Source organism: Manis pentadactyla, chromosome 4, assembly GCF_030020395.1.
Source record: "Manis pentadactyla isolate mManPen7 chromosome 4, mManPen7.hap1, whole genome shotgun sequence".
Lineage (NCBI taxonomy): Eukaryota > Metazoa > Chordata > Mammalia > Pholidota > Manidae > Manis > Manis pentadactyla.
Genome location: NC_080022.1, coordinates 188,917,626 through 188,941,622, shown reverse-complemented (window position 1 = coordinate 188,941,622; position 23,997 = coordinate 188,917,626). Strand labels below are relative to the sequence as shown.

The window sequence follows — 23,997 nt, the reverse complement described above, 5'->3', positions numbered from 1 at the left end:
CTGTAAATGTGGTGGGACAAAGCCCTGGTGCAGGCTGGGTGGCACCAGGGGCCCTCTGCAGCCCTGCCTCAGGCTGCAGCTTTGGGAGGCAGCCCACGTGTGCGGGCCCCAGTAGCCCCCAAGCTGGTGGGAGCCATGGTGAGGGGCCGGCCGAGGTCATGGTGAGTAGACCCTGTGGGGTTTGGACCCTCAGCTCGGAGCAGAGGGTTCAGACCCCAGGCAAGGGGCTGGGGTTCCTGCGAAGTAAGAAGCCGCAGGAGAGTGAGGCTCTGGACTGTGAGGGGCACACGCTCAGCCAGGGCTTCTGGCTCTGACCCCCAGGCCAAGGACACATGGCTACCTTCATGACAGGCTGGGCAAAGTATCGGGCACTCCAGTCACAGAATCCTGTCTGCACCGCAGCCGAGATGAAACTTTTGTGTCCGGCAGCATCATCTGGATCGTCGGTGGTCTTCGGGACATTCGGAAAGGAGGGGGGAAAGAGCAACATCAGTCAGGCCTGTCATCCCCACGCCTCTGCTCCAACAGTCCCAGTGGGACAAAGGCACAGGGGCCTCAGGCATCGCCACGTTCCCCTCACTGTGGGTCCCGGGGCCCCGTGAATGCTGCTCAGGGAGGCCCTGGAGTCTGTGCTCCGGGGGCCATGTGTCCCGGAGCCAGCCAAAGCCCGCGCCCGATCAGCAGGCCCACAACCCACAAGCCTCTGCTGCTCAGTACGGGGCTTGCAGACCCCGTGAGGCCAGATACACAGGCACCTGGCGGAGGGCGGGGCTCCTAGCAGCTCTGCGCCCACCTGGGCCAAGTGGCCTCTGAGGCAGAGCGCGGGCCAACTGGGACTGCTAAGTATAAAACTTAAGGTTCTTGGTGCTGCTTATTGACATGATGCATCAGCTCGCTTCCTGCGGGAGGACCTGCCCTGCTGGTGCTGCCAGGACGGGACGTGGCCTCGCTGCGTGTGGCTGGGCATGAGCCCCCGTGACACACAGCACAGCAGGGCTGAGCCCCTCAGAGGGGCCCGTCATCCAGGGCAGGCCAGCTTGGTAGGAAATCCTACAGATGAGACACAGTGACAGGGTCTTATCACCCACCCGGTGGGGTCACCACGAGCCATGTACTGCCCACTCAGCTCTGCTGGGCTGCGGCCCCAGGGACAGCGAGGACCCCCATGGCCAGCCACTTCCGCCTGGCTACCCCGGGAGGCTGGGCCTGACACTGGGCGCTTGTGGGTGTGTTTGCCCCACAGCCATCCAGGAGAGCAGGTGGCCCTGAAAGCCCGGGTGGGTGAGGGGCCGTGTGCACATTAACAGGCACGTCTCATTCCCCAGTCACCCCGCAGGCTGCTGTGAATGTCTCATTAAACTGCTGGTTACAGTGCGTGGAGCCATGCAGCTGCCGCGGCAGCCACAGCAGCCTGGTGCCCTTGGTGCAGCCTGAACAACCTCTGTAGACCAATTCCTTGGCTGAGAAGGTGGCCAGCCGTCTGGGCCAGACAGCGAGGCCCCAGCTCCTGTGTCCCTGATACATGTCCTCACAACCCCGGAAGCAGACACCGCTTCCCCTCTGTCCTGAAATGTCTTTCTCAGCTCAGTTAAACGCAGAGACTGCACAGCCTGTGATGTAGCCGAGTGTTTACGGACAAGCTAACACCCCGTGCAGAACAGGCACTTCTGTGCAGCGGCTGCCACGTCAAGGGGAGGAAGAATGCGGTCTACCCACAGGGGGAGGCACACATTTGCCACACGTGCTGGGCCGTTACTGGGTGTCATCGAGTAAAGCGAGCCTAGAAGATGAGGTGCAGAAGGGAGCCCAGGACACCTGTGAAGACGCGACTGCAGGAGGGATTGCGACATGAGCCACCTGACTACGAGGCACCCACGTCTGAGGAGCAAAGCTCTCAGCGTCTGACTCAGTGTAAGACGGGTTTGGCATGGTGGGGTGCTGTGGGGAGGCCCCGTCTGTACCTGGTCAGGGCCCTTGTCAAACATCTTGCGCGTCCGGGGGAACTGGTGGGAGTGGGGTGTGTACTGCACTCCCGTGGGGCCGGTGGTGCCAGGCCGGCCAGCAGGCAGGTCCCGGCTGATGGGCTGCTTGGCCACGTCGTTGGTCAGGCTGGAGCTGCTGGCACTGCAGGTGGGCGGGGAGCCTCTGTTGGGGAAGAAGGAACACCATGTTTTACCCGGGACTTGGAGCTCGGAAACCAAATGGTGCTGGCAGCCCAGATACTGCTAAGGGGCCCGGGGTCATCCGCTTGCAATGCCCTCGACCACCTGCCAAGTTGGCAAGACCCCGAGTGCTGACTGCTGCTGAGCTGACGAGCTCTCTAGCTCCCACCTGCAGCTTCCAGGATCTTCCACTGAAAAAGAGTGAGCCCAAGAGGCAAGCTAGGTCCCCATAAAGAGAACCGGCCCTGGGGACAGGAGGGCGTCATTCCCTGGCTTGGGCACGTGGCCGGCTGCTTCCTGTGATGTGAACACTGATGTCCACCTTGCTGTTTACTGACCAGGAACACAGAGACCCTCACCTGTAAGATGCTGAGGGCCAAGGAAGTCAGCTCGGTCTGACCTCTGCCATTATGAAACACGCAGATGAATGTAGGAAAGAATTCTAGGGAGGGATCCGAGTAGACAGATGTAGGAGTGTGTGTGGGAGGGCACGGAGGAGGGGAGGGAAAACGAGACGGAAGCTGGTCACGGGGGTGGGCAGAGGGCTCGTGGGGGCAGGGCAGCACTCACCCCGCCTGGTGAATGTGGATGCCCTTGTTGGTGGGGCTGGCGGGCGCCGACTGCGTGAGTGAGGACGCAGTGAGGATGCGCTGGGGCCGGGCGTTCACTGTGGCCTGAAAGAGCAAAGGGACATGAGATGTGCACGGGCAGCTGGCCAGCTGCTGGCCTCTGAGGCCACCAGACAGAAGCACAGCTTAGCGGCTGCTTTTGAGTAGTTCCAAAATTGCAGGAAAGGCCTTTGGCCGAGGAAAAGTCACCCACCAATGGCAGGCTCCAGCTGAAAAATCCCCCAAACGTCTCCCTGTGGAGAAGATGATATTCCTTGCTTTTCTGGAAGCTACCTGCCAGTCCAGTGAGGCTCTAGGGATGGCACTCCTGGAGGGGCATCGGCTGGCGACAAGCCTTCAGGGCCCAGGACACACCTCCAGCCGGTGCCTCCCCACAGAGAGCAGCCGCCTCCCTGCCCCTCCTCCTCCGCCTGGGAGGCCCGCTACACGCGGGGAAGGCCTCCCCCAGCTGTGCTGCTGTGGCCCACACGTCAGAGGCAGGCCCACAGCAGTTTCCCCGGACGTGGCACTTGGTGGACGGAGTCAAGACGCAGCTTCTGTGAGCCTCCCCCACCAAAGGCGGCAGGGTAACATTTGGAAAGGATTTGTACCAGCCTGAGACTGGCGTTTAGGCAGGAAGTGGCTTTGTTTTGATTTTTTTAAATAGGGTTTTATGTTGACTTGGAAAGCGGGTGCCTGCTGGAGCAGTGAGTGAATAGGGGACAAGCCAGCAAGGGTGTGTGCTCCTCTGCAGGCGAACCCGCCCTTTGCCAGGCTCCCTGCGGGCGGTCTGCTCTGTGCCCACTGCACACCTGGGCAGCTGGATGGCCCTGCTCTGACTGCCAGTGACAGGGCAAGGTGAGCGCCCCTTGCATGAAGGGGGCAGCGCGGGTGGCCCATTAAGGTGGCCACCAAGTGCTCCCTGAGTGCAGCTGGTGCCAGAGCCGGTGCTCAAGCTTGGGGCACCAGCCAGCAAAACAGAAGATTGACATTGGTGGGGGCATTCCTGTGGGGTTTCGACTGGCTGCCGACGTGGGGAGCCCTTGCGGTGTCCTCTGACTTCCTCAGCAGTCAGGAAGGCCATCCCTGTGTCCAGCCAACATATACAATCATGGAAAACAAAACCATAAAGCCCTTCGTTTACATAATATCAGTGTTTTCCAGCTGTTCCTTCACTTTGAAATAGAACTAGCAAGAAAACGGAACCATAACCAGCCTTTTGAAAATGCTTTTCGTTTTTTGAATTATGCAAGTTGCAGTTTGAGAACTTGCTTTGGCCTTTATCTGGCCACGTCCTTGTCACACCCTACACCTGACAGGCAAATGATCCTGTAAGAAGTCTAAAAAGAGGAAAGAAATTTAAGTTCAGAAACTATAAACCTAATATGCATCTCCTCCAAGTGTCCAGAAGAACAGTGGGAGGTGACGGGGACGGCGGCAAACCCTTGGGGGTGAAATGAAGATGTTGGCAGCACCTGTGCACCTTTCCAGGGCTCCAGAGCACCGAGGCGGGAGGCGGCCCGAGCTGCGGTGACTCGGCCCAGCCCTGCACACCCCGGGCACAGGGCACGGCAGTGGCTGCTTCCTGGCTCCTGGTCTGGTGGTTGGTGCGGCCTGGGCCTGGCCTCCTGCCGCCTCCAGGGCAGACAGGGCCCCTGAACGGGGTCCATGCCAATGCCGTCAGGTTTGGGAGTCCTGGGAGGCAGGCCAGGCCCAGCTCAGGAGACTAACTCGGGCCACTGCGAGGCTTCGGGCCTTGGGAAGCCTTCTTCAGCTAATGATGCAGATTTGTTTAACGAACACACAATCAGCGTGTGGGGCCACAGCGCTGATGGGGAGGAGGCGGCCGGGCACACCCGCCTGGCCACAGAACTGCCATGGGGACAGAGGTGGCTAGGGGACTGGGCAACGAGCGGGTGTGCAGGGGCCCCGGAGGTTCCTCTGTGCTGGCCCAGTCACCTGGTAAATGGCAGGCACACTGCCAGAAAAGGTTACAGGAAAACAGTGTGTGTGCTTCATGACAGGGTTTGGGGATAAACTGAGGAGGACCCAGCAGGCCCGCAAGAGCCCACCTGCCTGTTTCCTGCACCCGCCTGTGCCCGTTGCTCACTTGTGGTGCTGCACTGGGCACACTGGATGGGAGGCCTGAGAGCAGCTCACTGCCCCGGGGGCTGAGTCTGGGAGAGGGCGGGTGGCAGGGAGAGGTCAGCTCTCCAGGGGGCATGAACATTACCATGTTAAAAGTGGAATTTTTAGGTCAGATGTGTTCTCTCAGCCCAGTGCAAACAGAGGAGTGATTTGCAGGGACACACGCACATGTGTACACACCCATGTGTACACACGCACACATTCATCAGCCCCACCTTGGCTTCCTGCCCCGAGCAGTTAAGTAGGGGCTTCTGTGCACTGCCGAACACCCTGGGAGCCTGAGGCTGCAGCCCCACTTCTGTCTCCAGCTCCCCGAGTGCTTTCTTTACACTCTGCTTCTTCAACGAGAACACGTGGCCTCACCTGGCCGCACGAAGCCCTACCCAGTGCCCAGGAAGGACCAGAGGGACATGGGTGAGTGGGACAGCGAATCTCCCACACCGACCGCACGGCGGGCGTGCAGGACAGCAGCGTAAGCTCCTGGCTGCCCTTTCCTGGGGGCTGGGAGTATTTCAGAAACGCCCCAGTTACGTGTACCGTGGACCGAGGTCCCAGAGTGAAGGGCAGGCCCCGGAGGACTGTCCAGATGCCGCCTGGGGCCCAGCAGGTGCGGCATGCCACAGACCACACGGGCCACCTGGTTGCTGAAAGGCCACGATCCTGCCCACCATTCAGTAACTCTGCCCAGGGCAGGCGAGGCTGTCAGACAGCACTTCCATGCAGGGCCTCCTCGGAAGCCAGGGAGCGAAATGGTGCTGGGCCTCCAGAGCTGGAGGGTGCAGCTTGTGTCCCCACTTCAGGGAGGGGGTGGCAAGCCGGAGACGTCAGGGCCAACGGCCATTCCAGAGAGAGGGACGACAGCACCAGAGAACCCTTGGCTCTGGGAGTAAAGGCCATTTTGACTCGACTGAAAAGAAACCAGGATGTTTACATGCACAGTGCAGGAGCCTGCACAGAGGTCCAGGTGTCAGTGAGGGGACCTCAGGGGCTTCGGGGCTCGGCCCTGCTCCGGCCCAGGGGCTCAGTGCAGACTTGCTGAGTTCAGTCAGATTTGGGGCGGGCTGGTTTTCTGGATTCTAACTAAAGCTGTCAATGGGAGGAGGGGATTCCCATGTGGCAGTAGGATTTTAAAAGAAATCTTGGTGCATCACCAGTACCATGAAAGTGTGAAGCTGGGTGTAATGAATTCTAATGGTATTTTTGAATATGCTTTTCCGGGTATCTCCACCTTCATTTTATTTATCAGCCACTTAGGCCTCTGGCTTGTAAGTCAGTCACTGCCTTTGATGGAGCATGTGGATCTCTGATACTCCACGTGGCTGGCTGCATGAGCCCTCCATGGACATGGTAACTGACATTTTGACTCTGAATGGTGAGTGTCAAGAGGCTGTGGTACTATTTTTAGGTGAGTTTCTATGTTTATAAACTTTCTCACAAATATGAAAAGAAGTGGTGTTTATTATACATCTGAACACCCACAGCTTGGAGTGTCTTTCTCAGTGTCACCCCGAAGCCCCAGCAGGGCCGATATGTTCCTGAGGGTCATCATACTCTTTTTACTTCTGTGAGGCTTAACATTTTCTGTAATAAAACCTGCATGCACTGTGCAAACCCCAAACCACATAAAGGCTCATAAACATGGAAACGCGCCCCGGCTCCTGAGCTGTGCGGCTCCTTCCTGCTCAGCTGGGGGCGATCCCTGCATGTGAGTTCAGCACTCTGTGGGGCCTTCCACAGTGAAAAGGCTGCTTTGACTATGATAAACACGGGCTTGGCTTCAGAGTTAGGTGTCTACAATAGGCCCGTTCATCTGTACACTGAAATGTGACCCCCTCATTAGTTACTAAAGCAGAAAATAAGACATTTTTTGAAATTAAATTAAGGACAAGAAAGGATTTTCTTGATGTTTACGTCTCCAAATCCTTCAGTACCAAGGTTTACTCTAAAAAATAAACACACACATATACACGCGTACATACATGCAGAGACACCCATCACCACAGACACACGTACACAGACACACGTGCAGGCTGTGCTGTACCACTGCAAGGTCTCCAGGGAGCATGGACTCCAGAGAAGACCCGTCCCTCTGACTTGGGTGTGCCCGCCATGTGCACAGTGGGGTGTGTGTCACCCTAGATCAGTGAAGCAAGCAGAAAGCCACATGCCACCTTCATGGGTCTTTCGGGCTCAGCTAGAGAGTGCTAAAGGCACAGAAGGCTACGCTTCAGGTGGCAGGGTATGAAAGTGCACGAGATGTTTAATTACCCTCAGGTGGGGTGAGCGGCATTTCTGGCTTATAGCTACACAATTTACACGTAGTCCAGAAGGACGTGGTGACATGGTCTCTGTGCTTCACACACTGGAGACTCCTGAGAGGAACCTGACAGCCTGAGGTCAGGTCTACTGCGGTGAGCCTGCGGTTGTGAAATTAAGATGAGGTGCTGAGATTGTATTTTTAAATAATTCATGTTGACTTTTAGTAAGGGTTAATACATAAAAGCCACCGAAAAATAAACTTGGATAGGCCAAATACTGGTTTCATGGTGAACAGAATAATCAAGAAGATAAAGAGGGAAACAGTCAAGCCGTCTGGACGGTGCGGCCTCGGGCTGTGCCGGCTGCGGAGGCCGCCAGGCTCCCTGGAGCACCACAGGCTTTCAGGCAAAGGGGGGAAATGGCCAGGTTCCTCTTTGTTTAAACACAGATTCTAAAAGCTTAAGCCATTCATTAATGTCCATATAAAGCTTCAAAATTATTTAAGTGGAAACAGTTGTTTAAAAACAGTTTTTGAAATTTTAAACTGAAAGTCGGAGAGGCTACTTTGAGTTTGAAGGAACAGTGGTAAATGGTAAGACAGACCTCCCCTACTACGTGTCAAGTGGACACGACGACTTCCGGCCCCAAACCTGCAGAACCTCGGCTCCCCCGAGCGTCCCTTCCAGCGCCGGCCATGGCCCGGGGTGACTGGCAGCCTCCCCCGGGGGGGCATCTGCGTGCCTCCCTCTGGGCGCTCCACCTTCCTTCCTCCCTTGGTCACAGACCAAGTTATAACAAATACATTTTTTTTAAAGCCTTATTTTTGAATTGATCCTATTTTTACTTGAAAAAGCAGATGATTAGACTATTTCTTAGTTTTCTAATACACAATGAAAAAATGAACTTGACTGGTTATTTTCCATAGGCCAGTGACAAGTAAAAGGATCGACAGGTTCCCTGCCCCTCAAGGGTGGGACCACCTCCAGTGCCCCTGCAGCTCCTGCAGGTCAGGATGAGGAAGGAAGCGGGCTGGGGGCTCGCTGGGGACAAGGGGAGGCCAGGGCGGACTCCCACCGCCAAGGGTAGCGCGTAGGCGCGGTAACGCCCGGCACGTCGGCACCCCGCAGGAGCATCAGGGACGTGCTTCTCTAAGTCCTGCTCCCACAGGGCCACACGCGACCACAGCTCGAGGTAAAACCCAGAATGCACTTCTGCACTGTTCTTGTGGCTCCTTTAAGGAGAAAGAGGAGGCCGATTTAAAATCGGGGAGGCGAGGAGGCTGTCACCCTGCTCGTGACACCACCAGCAGCAGAAGCGGCAGCCGTGGAGGAGGAGCGGATTCAGTCGGCCAGGAAAGACACGACCACGTCATGAACGTACTGCGGGCGGAGGGGCCGCATGCCCCTCCAGGAGGCCAGGTGCTGCGGGAGCTGGTGGGCAGCGGGGGCCCCGCACTGGGCGGTGGGCAGACAACGAGACGCTGACAACTGGCTTGGGAAGAATCGCGGGCCCCAAATACGCCCCTGAGCCACACGACCTCGGGCGAGGGTGAGCTGAGGACAGCCCCCTGCTGCGGTGAGGGCCGGGCGAGGACAGCACGGGGACACCCCAGGGGAGCTGTGACATGGCCCACGTTTCCCCGAACTCTTTCTGCAAATTGTCTGTGAGTTTGACATTTTATCAGAAAGTTACAAAAATTCAAAAAAATGCTGTAATGAATGATTTCTGGTTCCATTCAGAAAAGAGTAACTGCCATGTAAATTGTCAAAAATTGGAAAACCAGAAAAAAATATATGAAACAGCTATTTCCAGACAGGCTACGGTGGGCTGTGACCTTGGTGACAGGGGGTCACTGCCCGATCACACCTGTAGGCAGTGACCTGGCAGTCCCAGGCGGTGGTGCCGGAGGCCCAGGGAGCAGAGGGCTTCCGAGGTCTGCAGGAGAGCCCCCTGCAGTCTTCTGAGAGCCTCTGCTTCTGTTTGGGGTGAAAACCAAGGCTGGGTATAGGGAACCTGTGGAACCCCCCAGGGCTCACAAAAAGGACTGGGCGAGTTTGCAGTCCCCAAAGAAGAAAGGACCTGAGCTTCCATCTTAAGATCAGAAGAGCAAATTAAACCCACAGTAAGCAAAGGCAAGTAATAAAGAAAAAACGTTATCAGTAAAATGGAAAATGAATACAACAGAGAAATACTAATGAAACCAAAAGCTGGTTCTCTGCAAAGTTTTCTTTAAATGGAATGGTCATGAACAGGAGAAGTCAAAAGTTCCTGGTATCAGGAAGGAAAGAGGGGACAGCACTACAGGTCACACGGACACCAAGAGGATTCTGAGAAATAATGACAACCCGCACCTCATTTCCTGGTGCTGATGTGGGTGAGCAGAAATAGTGAAGTGTGCTCTGGCCAGAGCCACATCTAAACAGAGTTCAGGGCGTGTTGTAAATCTCCGGATTCAAAATGCTCGTTGAAAGTTCTCAGACTGTGGCGCAGGCCTGACTGTGGCTGGAATTCCCTGCCTGAGTGCCCGGGACTGAAGATAGCGACTTGAGAGCTTCGCAGAGAACGCCCGCCACACGTACCTTGCAGGCAATGCCATTGAGCACTTTCATGGCCAGATCGGAAACATCCGGGTAGGGGTCTGCAGCCAGATGCAGTAAGACTCTCCAGATTTGAGTGTAGACACTATTAAAAGAAACCCCTAGAAGAGAGAAATGGGAGATGTTTCAGTAACAAACAGCTCCCACCTGCATGCTCGCAAGCTCCCGAGACAGCTCCCTTTTCTGACAACTTAGCTCTGCTATCAGGAGGGGACACTTTGAGAAACTGGGTTTCAAGAAGCCCTGTTTTGTTATTCTGGTGGGAGGCCAACTGTGAAATGCTCACATGAGTTTGTCTTCTGAGGCTGGATCTTTCTAGAAGGACAGGTGAGCTGGAGAAGGCAGGGCTTCCTGGGTGCCCTGGCCAACTGGGGAGCAGCACCTTGTGCCCAGGGGAGCCGTCACGGCCTCCATGAGTGGTGTGCATCAGATGACTGTCCCATCTCCCCCTCACCCCGTCCAGGTGTGCCCTGGGTGCCGAGGCTCCCTGCGGATGCTCCTGCCCACACACCACACGCCACGCTGTCCCAAATCCCCAGAAAACCACAAAAGGTGTTGCTGAGTGTGTTCCTATATAAGGTCCTCTCTGCATGCCTGAATGCCAAGGTGGATGAGATGGGTAAACTGTGGACACGACGTGAAGGAAGGGGACGCTCACTGAGGGCCTCATCCTGTGCAGGCTGCTCGATCCCACGTAACCCCCATGGGATGCCATAGGCATTGCCCTTGGCATCGCAGATGTGGACGGCCAGGCCCTGTGGCAAAGGGTGAAGGGTTTGAATGTGCACCTGTCTGACCTGCAAGCCTGCCATTTCCATGACACTGGGCTGCCTGGCAGCTATGGTAATGGGTGAGTGGTTCCTTCTGTCAGGAGTGGGCCTGTGGTAAGGGGCCAGGAAGGCCTTATAGAGGCACAAAAGTGGGCTTGACAGGAAGCAGGCCCGTTCTTCTGGCAAAGACCTTCCTGGAAGGAAGGTCAGCAGAGCAAACAACAAACTAACACAGGGCGATGGAAACCTCGGAGCCGCTGGAGAAGCAGCACGACTAGAGTCCAGACGTGCCAACCAGAGACGGCGACAGGGCGGCGGGTGCTCGGTGGCCAGGCGGGGCTGAGCAGGAGAGCAGAGCGTGTTCGGGCCCTGTGCCACTCCCGAGCGAGCCTGGGGGCCGGGAAGCAGAGATGGTCCTGTTCCCCAGGAGCGTGTGGCTGGATGGGGAGGGAACCACATATAGATGTATCCCTTCATTTTGGGGGGAAGCTGGACAATTTGTTGAAAAGTTAAGTGCTTGTTCAACAAAAAGAGAGAAAGAATTTCAAAGAAGCCACGGTGCTGCACCGTGTGACCAGCCTGCTCCCAGCAAAGACCCTCTCATGCTTGAAGGGGTTTAAATATTAGAAGTGTTTCTTGATTGTTCAAATGGAATGGATTTTTATGACACCTTCAATCAAAGAGAGCTGGGGCAGAGGCCTACGGTCCCAGTTGATTTTGTGCATGAGCACCTCACAGCCACCTCGACCCACACCCCATTAGCGCAGGGGCCATGGGACCCACTGCCAGCTGCCCACTGCCACCCGAGTGACGGAGGTAGAGAACCCCATCCTCCCGGCTTCTCTGCCGAGGTGACCAGCACCAAAAAGGCTCATTGCAGCGAGCGCTCACAACATCCCTCCAGTCACTGCCTTTCTCGTGTACCGGTGTCCCCAGCGCAGCCGGGTGGAGGGTGGCAGTGCAGGGCAGCTCCCACCATCGCGGGCGAGGCAGCGTCCCCTCATTGTCCATGTGCATGTGCTCAGCGTGAGCTTACGGTGCGCGGGGAGGACCTCATCAGCTCCTGACCCCCAGGAAGCAGGGACCGGACGTTTTGGAGGCCTGGGCTCCACAGTCTGACTTGTTAGATGAACCAGGCAGATGAACTCCGCTTGTCAGGGACCCCGCATCAGGGGAGCAGCTACACAGAAATGCGCTCCCCACTTCAAAACAGAGACAGAGCACAGACCTCTCGACGCTCACCCTGCAGCCTCAGGACCGCTGTCCAGATGATGCCCCAAGCCCAAGGGAACTGGTGAAATTAGCACAGAATCTCTGAGAAAGTGTCCTAAAATCTACTTTGCTATCCTAGCAGATGGCCTGCCAACAGAACTAGCCTCTGTGCTGTGCAAGGACCTCCAGGAGACTGCAATCCCTCCCAAGAGGTGGACGCGGGCGGGACGAGGTGGCTCTCAGGGCCCTGGGGGACGGTCCCTAATCCAAGCACTTTGCGGATGTCGCTGGCTCAGGAGGGGAAGGGGAACCTGCCCCACGCAGAAGCGTGGTCGAACCAACATGGGGAGTTCTCAGAGGCCCCCAGCTCATTCCGGCCCTGAAATTTTCCCCCTCCATCATTTTTGGGCTCTCAGTGATGGCGGACAGCTTCCTGAAGCGAAGCCCAGCTGCTGTGTGACAGTGCCAGGAAGGGCCCTCGTCACAAGAGCCGGGGAGTGCGGGACACCGGCATTGGCGGAGGGTGGGTGAGACCTGTGGGGTCACAGCTAGAAGTCTCGTTGATTGGGTGCCGACCCGAGAGCCGCGCCTGAGCCCAGCCCCGAGGAGCCTTTGACAGGAACATGAGGCGGGGGACAGGGCGGTGCACGGGGCCCGTTCTGCCCCTTCGCGGCTGTGTCCCAGGTCATCAGGTGGGGTGGTGGAAGCAGACCCCAGGGGTGGGGGCACAGGACCACGGGTGCCCTCCTCCCGCACCAGCTCCATCTTGGATGCATCACTACAGCGACACATTTTCAGTGGTGGCAACTGCCACTGAATGTCAGAGACATGAAAGCCGTGCCCCCTGGCTCGGCCGCCCAGGCCGGGCCTATCACCACAGCTGCAGGTGCTCCGGGGTGAGGACGCCGTGGCGGGAGGAGCACTGACCTGCCCCATGCACCTGCTGCACTGTGTCTCCAGGATAGAAACCACCCCACCTCACTCCCTGGATGGCTGGGCTAGACCCTAACCAAGAAGCAGAGCGACAGGGTGGACAGGGCGCACAGGCCACGAGATGCCCTCGAGGGCTGGTGCTCATCTGGAGCCTTGGCAGAGATGAGAGCAGCAGTGTGTGACCGTGGGGAGGGCAGACACTGGCAGCGGGCCAAGGAGGCACATCAGGGCTGCACATGGCATCAGGCCCTCCACCATTGGGCACCAGAATCGGGTGAGGCTCAGAGCCCTATGGCCAGAAGGCAGGCTAGGCCAAAGGCCTGAGGGGCCGGGGAAGGCCTCGCTAGGAGCCCGCAGCCAGCACATGCCCCCGTGGGGAGGCGGATGCAGAGGTGGGGAGTGCGGGCGGAGAGGATGTCCAGGCCGCACGGGAGCCCACAGCCGGCCTGCGCAGGCGCTGCAGTGGGAGGTGGGAGAGGCCGGAGCCATTCGCGGGAGGAAGGCCTTGGGTGGCAGCTAGCTTGGACCCGACAGGAGGTGCAGTTTTAACGAGGCTCCAGCCACATAGTGGTCTGCACAAAGCTGCTCCAGCAGGAGGCCTTACGATGGCAGGGAGTGGGATCGGAGGTTCCCTGGTGCCTGGGGGCAGAACTGGGAAGGGCTGACTGTGGAGCAGGCCAGTGGCTGAGAATAAGTGGATGGAGACATCAAAGAAGATTCCAGAATGTGAGGAGATAAGGAGACCCAGGTCCTAGCGTAGATTCACCAACATCGGGCCAGGCACGGTTCAGACACAAGGGATCTGCCTACGGGCAGAGGAGGCCAGACTCCTTCCCGAGGGGCCTCACTGCAGCACAGGGGTGAGGGCGCCTGGTGAGCACGTCCTGCCACGGGCGAGAATGCTCTGCAGGGCTGGGGCCCGGGGCTCGGTCCTGGGGGGGTGGGCTTGGTGGGAAAAGACGGGGATAAATGGACGTTCTGGGCTGCCATGGTTTTAGAAACCTCTTCAGCAATATCCAGTGAAAGAGGTCAAAGAGATTGCTGTTCTTTGGTTGAAATGAAAGAAAAAATTGCCTTTAAAGAGGCGAATGCTGCAAGTAATGGGATTCAGAGCAGGTTATGAATTTTAAACACTTATGCAAGCACCACAGTTCCCAGGCGGACGAGAGCTCGAGCTCGCCCAGTGTGCACGCGCCGCCTCCGGGGTGCCAGTGCGGTCTTCCTGGGCTCCTCCAACTTCAGCTCACTTTGAGACTTTCCCCCCCAAGTTTTCAAAGATTTGAATGATACACAGATAAAACTCAGTTTCCTCCAGCAAAAAGCATCCCAGAGTCAGACTGTGAGAAAGCAGGCAGGGGTCAGCATGTGGCTCTCAGTCTTGGTGGGGAGACGGGAGGCGGTGGTGCGGAGCTGAGCTGCGGGGCTCGTTCTCAGGGGCAGAAAGCGACCTGCTTCTGCTCCACAGCTGCCGAGCCCCGACTTGACGCGGCCTGAAATGAAACGTGGATTCCTCATCCCTTAGACTGCCAAGACGGGTTTCCCCAATCTAGTGCCAAGGACAAAAATGACATTTATCATCAGGGACCAGAGCTGTGCTCCAGGCATGTCCCAGCTGGCCAGGGCACCGCAGACACCAGCTTGCCACGTTAAACAAGTGAGACAGCACGCCGGAACCTTCTTCTGGGCCTCCACCAGCATGCAGGGAGACCTCCGTGCGGTACTGAAGACGCCCAGAGACGGGGGAATGCCGAGGAAACAGAGGCCTGCTGAGGGCGCTCTCCATGGCCCAGGGGTGACATATGCCTTCAATACTTCTCAGCTTGCGATTCCATTTGACAAATGAAGGGCAGTGTTCCTGCCAGCCTGGAGCAGCAGGCTTCACTTTCTTTGGATTTCTTTTCCCGATGGCCAGCTATGCATGTGAGTATTTGTGAAACAGGTGAATAGCACCCTCAGAACTCAGGGCGGTCAGGGCAGCATTCACCACGAGGCACCTGGACAGGTATGAAAGGCAGGATACACACAGAGCCTGAACCTGGGTAGGGTGGGCGTGCAGGCAGGGAGACCAGTCAGGAGAATCTGCGTCCAAGAGGAAGGCTGGAGAGCAAGGGGGTGGGGGAGGAGAGGTGGGACCAGGAGGGGCCAGGGGACAGAGGGGAGTGGCAGACACACCCCGCTTTGGGCTGGTGGTCCCTCCCCTGGGGTGGGGAAGAACCCACACTTTTAGGGAGTGGAGGTGCCCGCCATGGACACCAGCTCCGAAGTTTATACGCTTTTATGAGCATTTATACGCCTGCTTCCTCCGCACCTCCTCCCAATGCCTGGTGTCCGGGGCGCCTGGGAAGTGCCCACTGACTGAAGTGCGGAGAAACGGCAGGAGACTTCCCGGCTTCCCAGGGGCAATCCTGGGGCCTGGAGGGCAGCTCTGTGGGCAGACCATGGTGGGCCAGTGTGGCTGGCTGCTTGTTTTCTATGGCTTGCACACTAAGAATGGTTTTTATATTTTTTAAATGGCTGGAGAAAAAAAAAATCAAAAGAAAAACGATGTTTTGTGATGTGGGTATTGTATGAAATTCAAATTTCCTACATAAATAAAGCTTTATTGGGACGTGGCCGTCCATTTGTTCTCACGCTGTCTGTGGCTGTTTCTGCATCACAGAGGCTATACCGCCACTTGCCATCTGGTCTTTCACGCAGGAAGTCCGCCTGCCCCGCTCCAGCGTGGGGCTGGAGGGCAGCACTCACCTTGACCCTGGGGGACTGCATGCGGAGGTGGGGGAATTGGGGTTCACATGGACCCAGGTTCTGAAGGACTCCTGTGGGCCAGCCTGGGAACTTGGCCACTGTCACAATAATCCTATTTGGAATGTGTTTCACTTTGAAGCAAACATCCTGCAGGCGAGTTTTCTTGGTGAGTCAGGACCCGTCTTCACACTGTGTGTCAACGCCGCCCCTGCTGGCGCTGGGGGACCAGCACACACCCAAATGCGCACATGCAATGGCACCTCCCAGTCTACAGGGACCGGCTGGTGCTTCCCGCCAAGGCCTTGCGTGCGCAGAGCAAAGATCCTCTTCCAGTTCTTACCACCCTGGGGTGGGCTGGCCACCTCTGGGCCCTGCTGTCCGGGCAGGTCCTTACAGGACACCACAGACGCATCCTGCAGGGACTGGGCGCATGTCCCGAGTCTTCTCTAGGGCTAGCGGAGGAGCGGTGCTCACGCACGAGATCAGCCCCCTGCAGACCAGACACTGTGTCAGAAGGTCCACATCGCAAGACCCAGCTCTCGGTTGGAAAGCGCCGGCTCTTGGGCACAGGGGTCAGAGAGGAAATTAAGTAACTCAGAAGTGAACATTACCGACCAAGTGAGAGCAATGCACATGAGCGGCGGGAAGGAGAATCACAGACGTCAGTACCTAGCCCAGAAAGGAAGAGGCACCGAAAGATAACGAGCTGTTTCTATTTCAACTCCAGAATTGAAAAAGAACAAGAGAACAAACCTAAAAAAAACCCAGAAAGAAATAAAGATAAGAAAAGAATTACTAGAACACAAGATGAAGTCAATGATGAAGTAGATCAACTAAGAAAAAGCAGGCCTTAAAAATGCTAAAGAAATTAACAAACATCTTACAGGACTAAACAAGAAAAGGGAGAAAAAGTAGCCAGTAATAGTAATAAGAAGAGAGATGCCTACAGAGACAGCAGCTATTAAAAAGTCATGAGAATACTTTGGAAAACTTCATGGGAATAAATGAGAACATTTGGCTGACATGGATGCCTTGGAAAAATATAAGATGCGGAAACCGACATGCAGAAAATGGACAAGCTGGATAATCCTGTTAAACAGATGGAGTCAGGAGTCAAAACCCATCCACACACACCCCACGAGCCCAAGCAATTCTAGAGGCAAGTCCTGCCTACACACCTAAAGAACACACCGACTTTGTCTTACGCAAGTTGCTCAGGAACAAAAAAATGAGGGCACAGTCCCGAACTGATTATGAAACTAGCATAAACTTGGTATCTAAGTCAGACGAGGAGAGTACAAGAGAAAAACTGTAGGCCAAACTTACTCATGAAATACTGACAAACTTAATAATGCCGCAATGTGAAAGGACATTACCAAGCTGGGTTCACCCAGCAATGCAAGGACGGTTTAATGAGAAATTCAAATCACGGAGTCCACCACGCCGACAGAGAGTAAAGGTGCAGAAACAGGATCACGGCGACAGACGCAGAGGAGCCACGGTGAAGGGCATCGCAGCAGCCCGCACCCCCTCATGTCTACAGAGCGCCTAGCCGGCACCAGGCCCTGGGGATGGGGGGGACACAGTCGTGGACAAGACCACATTCCAGGACTCGTGGCTCTACGTTCCTGGGAGAGGGGGAACCAGGCCCCATGAACAGGACAAGGGGTGTGTACAACCAGCCTGGTGGTAGACGTTCTCAGAGAAAAACAGCAAGAAGCAGGGCTGGGGAACCTGTGATGGTGGCACCTTCTAGATGGGGGAGGGCAGTGGAGGAGGTGGCTTTTAAGGTGATATCGGGCAGAATTCTGACTAAACCAAGGGAGTGGTCTACAAAATAGCAGCAGAGAGCTCTGCAGGCAAGGGGTGGGAGCCCAGCAGTGCTGCAGGGCAGGGAGGGAGGGAGCGCTGCAGAAGGCAGGCCCAAATCCTGAGTCTGCTCATGGAAAAACGATAAGGGGAGTCTGAGCCAGCGTCGCTGCCCACCGACGGGGGAGCGGTCGGGAGCGGAGTGCCGCATGACGTATGCACGGGCTCTGAGGCCTCTGGAAGGACACCGTGGACATTCTGGGGGTTCGAGGTGCAGAGGGAGTGTGTCAGGACCCCCACGGGAGGGGCTCTGGGCTTCCAACTCTAGTTGACATTCCTTAAGTTGAGAAAAAACAAACACACAGATGTGTTATATGAGCCTCTCCAAGGTTCTCTGTGTCTAAAATATTTCTTAGTATTAAATAAAATTTCAAACGAGGCCTGTTGAGCCGCCCCAGGTGGTCAGAGCAGGAGCAGAGGAGGCCCACCTGGTTACTGTGAAGAGTGAAACAGCTGCAAGTGGGAAAAGCGTGGCGAGCTCCTGCTGCAGCGGGGCTGGGACCCGCAAGGCAGGACGAGCGACCACCTGACCCTAAGCAGGTTCCGGTTCTGGGCAGCTCAGCGTGAGGTCGCTGCGCTGGGTGACGCTGGAGGTCCGAGGAGAGGGCCAGGCGGGGCGACCGAGGGGACTGCAAGGAGGGGTGGGCCTGGTCTCGGGGGGATCAGCCCTCGGCCCCAGCACGTGCCCTCGGGGTGTCGCCTGTGTGCAGTGGCGTGTCGCTGCCAGGACAGCCAACACATCTCCCGGGCCAAGTCCCCGCTGAGCACTGCTGCTCCGGGTGAAGACGGATGGAAGGCTCTGGCCCAGAGAGCCCAGAGGGGCAGGGCGAGTGTCATCAGATCCAAGTCCAGTGACGGAAACCCGCTGCCACGCACGGTGCCCCCTCATGCCCTGCGCCCCAGCCAGCTTGACTCTCTCACCGAGGGGCTCCGGCACGCACCCCCCACAACACTGTGGTCCCCGCATCTGGGGGCGGCTTGGCGCCGGGCAGACTCACCGATGAGGGAGTTGAGTGACGAGTAGGAGCTGACGCGGCGCATCTTGTCGATGGTCTCAAAGGACAGGATGTACTCCTCGTGGTCCGGGCTGCCCAGGGCACTGCTGGCACTGCTGCTGGTGCTCAGGTTCCCCGGGGAGAATGCCACGGTGCTGCCAGCTGGCCCAGACCGCAGGGAGGGTCAGCACAGTGCCCCGGCCCCCTCTGGGCCTCCACAGTGGCACAGGACTGGCCTGTGCCCCACACACGGCCTGCGCTAACCTCCCCGGAGCTCGTGTACCCCAGCCGGCTGCCGGCTGCCTGCTGTCTGCAGCCTGGAAGGTGCCCACTGCTACCCTAGGGGCCATACTACATCTGTGGTATGAACACCTGCTAGTCGCCAGGGCTGTGGGGCATTTATGGTGGAGAAGGGGGGCAGGCACGAGGTCACGTGAAAAGTTTCATAAAATAAAGCCCACGACTGCCCTACCCAAGTACCCCGTGTCCAGTATCTTACATTCTTCAGTCAAGCTCAGATTTTGCAAAGACTTGTTCAAGCTCCTGGCTGTGGCGACGGCCCGGATGTTCCCGTAGGAGCTCACAGAGCGCAGTCTGGGGGTGCACGGGCTGTCCCGCACGGGGGTCAGGCTCCCGCCCTCTAGGGGGAAAGGAGGGAGAGCGTTGCCGCGGGCCAAGGACGGTGGCAGCCACAGGTGAGGGCGGCAGGGGCAGCGAGCGCCCGATGAGCTCGCGCTCTGGCAGGCCTGGTCTCAGAAGGACAGCTCCACGGGGCAGGGCCAGCTGGGCAGAGCTGGGTGGGGCGATCTGGTGAGCAGGGGCCGCAGCGAGCAGGACGGGGACTGCCGCCTCTCCAAGAGCAGCACCGGGTGCTCTGTGATGCGGCCGTGGGCTGCTGCCCCGGAGGCGACAGCATGGCGGCCGCCGGCTGGGCCCAGGCAGGACCCCGTCTGCTGCCGCCTGCCCCCAGGCACACCAGCTGCCTCCACCGAGCAGGCTCCCCCTCGCCGCGTTCCCTGGAGCACTGAAGGGGTGATGCTCACGCTGCTGACCACAGGCCCTCTTCCTGCAGGGACGGCTGTGTTCTGGGGGCGCGGGCAGCCCAAGATGACGAGCCATAAACTCGGTAGGAGGCTGGGTGCGAGAAGGGGAGCTGCCTGACATGAGTCACCGGAACGGGAAGCGGCAGCAGCCCGATGGAGTGACTCATCACGGGTGAGGCTGCGTGCCTCTCTGCGAGCCTGGACGCAGGTTCCCACCCCCAAGACTTCTACGGTTTCCAAAAGGGTCAAAAAGCAAGAAGAGGCAGATGATCAGCACAGCGCCTTTTCCTGCCCCCTCTGTTCTGCTAAGTGCCTGGGAGGATGGGAGTCACGGGGGCCACGCAAGGCGGACGTCTGCGCTCAGGCCCCGGCAGCGCTGAGGGGCCCGCTCACGCTCCGAGGAAGCGTCCCCAGCTGCCTGAAGGGGCGGGTGAGAGGTTCGGGCTGCACGAGTTCAGCTGCGTACCTGTGGTCGCCGGAGACGGCAAGGGGTAGTTCTTCTCCTCTTCCATGAACTGCAGGGCCACGGTGCAGAAATTGCTTTCATACTGAACCACGAGGTGACTCAGTGCCACCACCAGCTCCTGCCGAGAGGGAGAATGGACCGGAACACTTACTGGTGACTGGAAGATGGTTGTGTAAAGCAGTGAGACTTAAAAGCTAACACCAAATGCTTGTGTCTCCACAGAAAAAAGAAAGGTTAAAACAAAACTATGCCCTCTTGGCGCAGAACTGACCCTTTTGGTGAGACACTTGGGAGTATCCAGTGGGAGCAGGTGCTTGAAAACAAGCAAGTGTGGTCAAGGCCACGGGCCCCCTGCTGCAAGGGACCAAGGAACGCAGCGGAAGGCCCAGCAGGGCCGAGAGTGCGCTGGACAGCATGCCGCGCAGATCTGTGGGGGCCTGGGTGAATCCCCCCTCCAGAGTGGCAAGGCAGGAGGCCTTGGGGCCTCGAGTTTCCAGTACATGCCATGACCTGGCTGAGAGGCCTTTTGGTCAGACCCCAAGATTGGGTGACCCACTGGTGTTCTGGGCACATGAAGCCAACACATCAGACAAGCTAAAGTGCACTCTTTTCATTAAATGCAAACCCTTCCAAGACAAACGAGGGTCCAGGCCTTAACAGGCTGTAAGAAAGTTCTGCATGATCTTCAGGCCTGCCCGCCTCGGTTCAAGGATGTGCACAGGCTTCTCCTAGGACGTCAGAGCTCTAACAGGGGCCTGCAGCCCTGGGTCCCCGGGAAATGAAACTGGAAGGAGGTTTGCATCACTTTCCCACTGCTGTGCAGGCAGCCCTGCCTTCAGTTTTATTCAGCAGAGAGCCAAGGTCTTTCAGAGCTCTGCCGAGGCGCTGGCTCTGGACGGGCCGAGGGCACGAACCCCCAGCACAGCCTCACACACTGCTGGGCCTCCGGCCATGCGTGGTTTGCTCCCAAACGTACCCTTCCCTGCCCCACCTCTCGAACAGCAGGCTGGTCTTCCTCTACCTAAGCGCTCACGCAAACCCCAAGCTCAGCCTCCCAGCCACCTGCCGGCACTGCCCTGCTCAGCCCCTGTGAGTGACCCCCTGGCTCGTGCCCATGAAACCACAACCCTGTGATGGCTTAGGCTGGAGCCCTGAATCAACCCTGATCCATCCTTCCCACCTCAGCCCCGCCTCCTACCCCATCCATCCCTGGGAGGAAGGGTGCTGGGCCCTTTGCCACCCATGAGCCTCTCTGCGCCAGCCAGTGACACATTAGCCTACCTTCCTTGTGTGTGGGAACAGCATGCTGCTGAGGGACCCCTGTCTGGTTTCCCTGCAAAGATGAGGCCTGCGCCATCCCTAAGAGGCACTGACTTCCCCCTTCACTGATGTGGGGAGGGAACAGCCGTGCTGGGACCTGAGACGGCCCCTCCCTAGGTCTTGGGCCCTTTGATTCAGGGAAAGCCAAAGGCACCAAGTGGATCTGGGGCAGCGGGCACTCAGAGGGTGGCTGCTGCTGGCCCCAGGCCCTGTCCTGCCGCTGATGGGCCTCCTGGGTGGGTGCTTTGTTTTGACGCAGATCTCAAATGCGCGGATACCTCGGGGTGTCTGCAGAACGAGGCAGAGGACGGGCCAGGGAGCACACGCTGTGGCTCCGGCCTTTGGGAGACGGTGCTCCCCAGCTCCCCAGCGCCGAGACACGCGTCTGTGCCCCTGGCCAGCAGAGCCTCTCACCTGGGCAGCCTTGGCCTTCCCTGCAGGGTCAGTCCTCCTCCCTCCAAGCCTCCCACCCTCTGCTCCCTCCGAACAAAACGAGGCCTTGCCCCCGGGTCCCAGGCACCACCACCACCTGCCACGTCACTTTCCGGTCTGCTCAGTCTCCAAGTCACCCTGTCCCCAAGCACAAAGTCTTGAGGGAGGCTCCAGGTTCAGTTCATGACGGGGACACCAAGGCCTGGCGACCCAGGGCCCGGCACACAGTGGGTGCCGACAACATCTGCTGAACGAAGCCCTTCCTTCAGGCACAATGTGTATCGGCCTCTCCCCTTTAACACAAGTTTCTTTTTTAAAGCGTGTTGTCACAGCGCCCAGGGACATCACGCCCGGGCACAGGCTGCCCAGCAAATGCTCCCCGGTGGTTGTGTGGGGGAGCCAACCACGTGCCTCCGGGATCCTCCCTGTGGTCTCCATGAGCCCAGTGTCACTCCCGGCTTCTAACAGTTTGCTGGCTGACATTTGCTTGTGGCCCACAGACGCGGCGCCCAGAACCCGCGCAGGACAGGGCCGGGTCTGGGCAGGGGCGCATGGCCACTCCGCCGTGCACTCCCTCCGTGCTCACCTCAGGAGCAGGGGCTCCGGCCCGGGAGGCCTGTGCCCACAGCGACTCCATCAGAGGCCTGCGCAAACAGCCCGATGCTCTTCCCCAGGGTCGCCTGAGCCAAGCGTGCGGTTCAGGGGTGCTGCCCCTCTGGGCTCTGGGGTTACGAATGAGTGAGCGTGAACCCGAGGCAAAGGATGCCACGCCTCCTGCTTCCTCGCTAAGGTGGCCAGAGCCGCGGATGTGGGGCTGGCCTGGTCCCCACGCCACGCTGCTCCTTGCTCCTCCCAGTCAGCCCTGGGGAAAGGCGGGCATCAACTGGGGGGTCAGAACCTGCCCCCCTTGCCTGGCCTTCTTGATGAGGTGGGGGTGGCTTGCTGACTGGGCAGTCAGCATTTTGTCCTTCAAGGACAAGTTCAAGCTCAGAATGACTTGGAAGCTGGTATGAATCTGCTGACTTTATGATTTTATCGGTAAGCTCTGTAACAAGCCGGCAAAGGCCACCCTCGGCTATCACCTGGGAAGGACGCTTAATTGTCAACAGTGAATGGATGCATTTTTTTATATGGAATCCCTGTGACCATGAAAACCCCACCATAATGTCCAGCTTTTCTCTCTGGCACGAGCTGGACAGCATGGGCAGCTAGAGCCAGGGTGACAGTGCCCTAGCTTCAGGTCGGAGCCGGGGTGTCGGCCCTGAGCTGGCAACACAGAGCGGCCCCCAGCCCAGGGGGCGGCAGGCCGGCTGGTGGAGCTCAGGACCACGCGGGTCTCCTGGGGCTGGGCCCTCAGAGCGCCACATACCCTGATAGTCCCACCATGTGGCTCTGAACAAAGGGGACAGTGAATCAGGGCTCACAGAGAAGGCCTCCCTGCCCACTACTAAAGACGCACCCTCTCTCCAGCCCACCCCCACCCTGCTCTCCTGAAACCTCTGTGTGCCCTGCGCTTCCGTAGCGAACGTTACTGCGAAGGCTCACTTAACAAGCCTGCTGTTGGCTGCCAGTCTCCCAGTCGGAAAGCAGGCTCCCTGAAGGCTCTGGTGGGTCCCGAGGCCTCACCAGTGCCTGAAAGAGAAGGCAGGGCCAGGGAGACCCTCCCCACAGGGTGCCCAGGATGGCAGCTACGCCCTCCAGCCTCGCCCCTTCTGCCCTTGGGGCTCAGCCCCTCAAGAGGGACCTGTGCACACACACCCCCTTCCCTGGCTCCAGGCTGCTCAGCCTTCACAGGCCAGGTACCGGCTCTGCCCTGCGGTAGCCTTCCCAGCCCTGCTTTCTGTTGAGGCAGGGCAGCCACCAGCCTACCCAGTTCTGGAGAACTCGGGCCTGCCTCTGGGCTGCTGCTCATTTTCGAGAGCTTCAGCGCAATTATGGGATCATATCTGCTCTCAACCACACCGCGTGCTCCTCGGGGGCAGCTCGCCCTCCCCTCTGTGCTCCAGAGCCTGCTGTCAGGGGAATCGGCCCACTGGGCTCAGATGGATGAGCACATGGGGAGAAGGGCCCTTGCTGGGTCCGGGGGATGTGGCATCTGGCAGTGCGAGGCCCACAGTGAGGATCTGGCTGCACCTGAGCCTCTGGAATACAGAAATAAGGGACAGCGAGTGGACTCAGCCAGACGGGAGCCCGGGAACCACGTGAGGCCCTTGGGGGCGCGCCCCAGCACACGGCGCTGCGGTCGTTCCTATGGCTTTGGTGGCCACTGTCCTGACACTGGGGACTTAGAAGGACACTCTTCTTTAAATCAACATTCTTTTTCAAGTGCTTTTAGAGGAAGAAAAATGCTCTCCTTCTTTAAAAGTGGGAGACAAAACAGCCAAATTGCTGCTTCGATTAGCGAGTCTGTGTGAAGGTGGCCTGTCCTGTGGGGGCCG

General features: G+C 58.0%; 1 protein-coding gene across 5 annotated transcripts in view; it reads right to left on the bottom strand.

Moving 5' to 3' along the window:
- The window catches only part of RPTOR (regulatory associated protein of MTOR complex 1), a 338,209-nt gene that overhangs the window by 37,076 nt on the left and 277,136 nt on the right, over nt 1-23,997 (bottom strand). For all 5 annotated transcript variants that reach the window (XR_005029883.2, XM_036910527.2, XM_057501786.1 and 2 more), the window contains 7 exons: nt 19,808-19,925; nt 18,798-18,938; nt 18,302-18,460; nt 9,757-9,875; nt 2,733-2,836; nt 1,962-2,145; nt 341-451 (listed from right to left, as the gene is read on the bottom strand). Coding sequence is in view for 4 of the 5 variants with exons in the window: in XM_036910527.2 (XP_036766422.2) it covers nt 341-451; nt 1,962-2,145; nt 2,733-2,836; nt 9,757-9,875; nt 18,302-18,460; nt 18,798-18,938; nt 19,808-19,925 (936 nt within the window). In the remaining variant the exon portion in view is untranslated. The remainder of the gene's footprint in view (nt 1-340; nt 452-1,961; nt 2,146-2,732; nt 2,837-9,756; nt 9,876-18,301; nt 18,461-18,797; nt 18,939-19,807; nt 19,926-23,997) is intronic.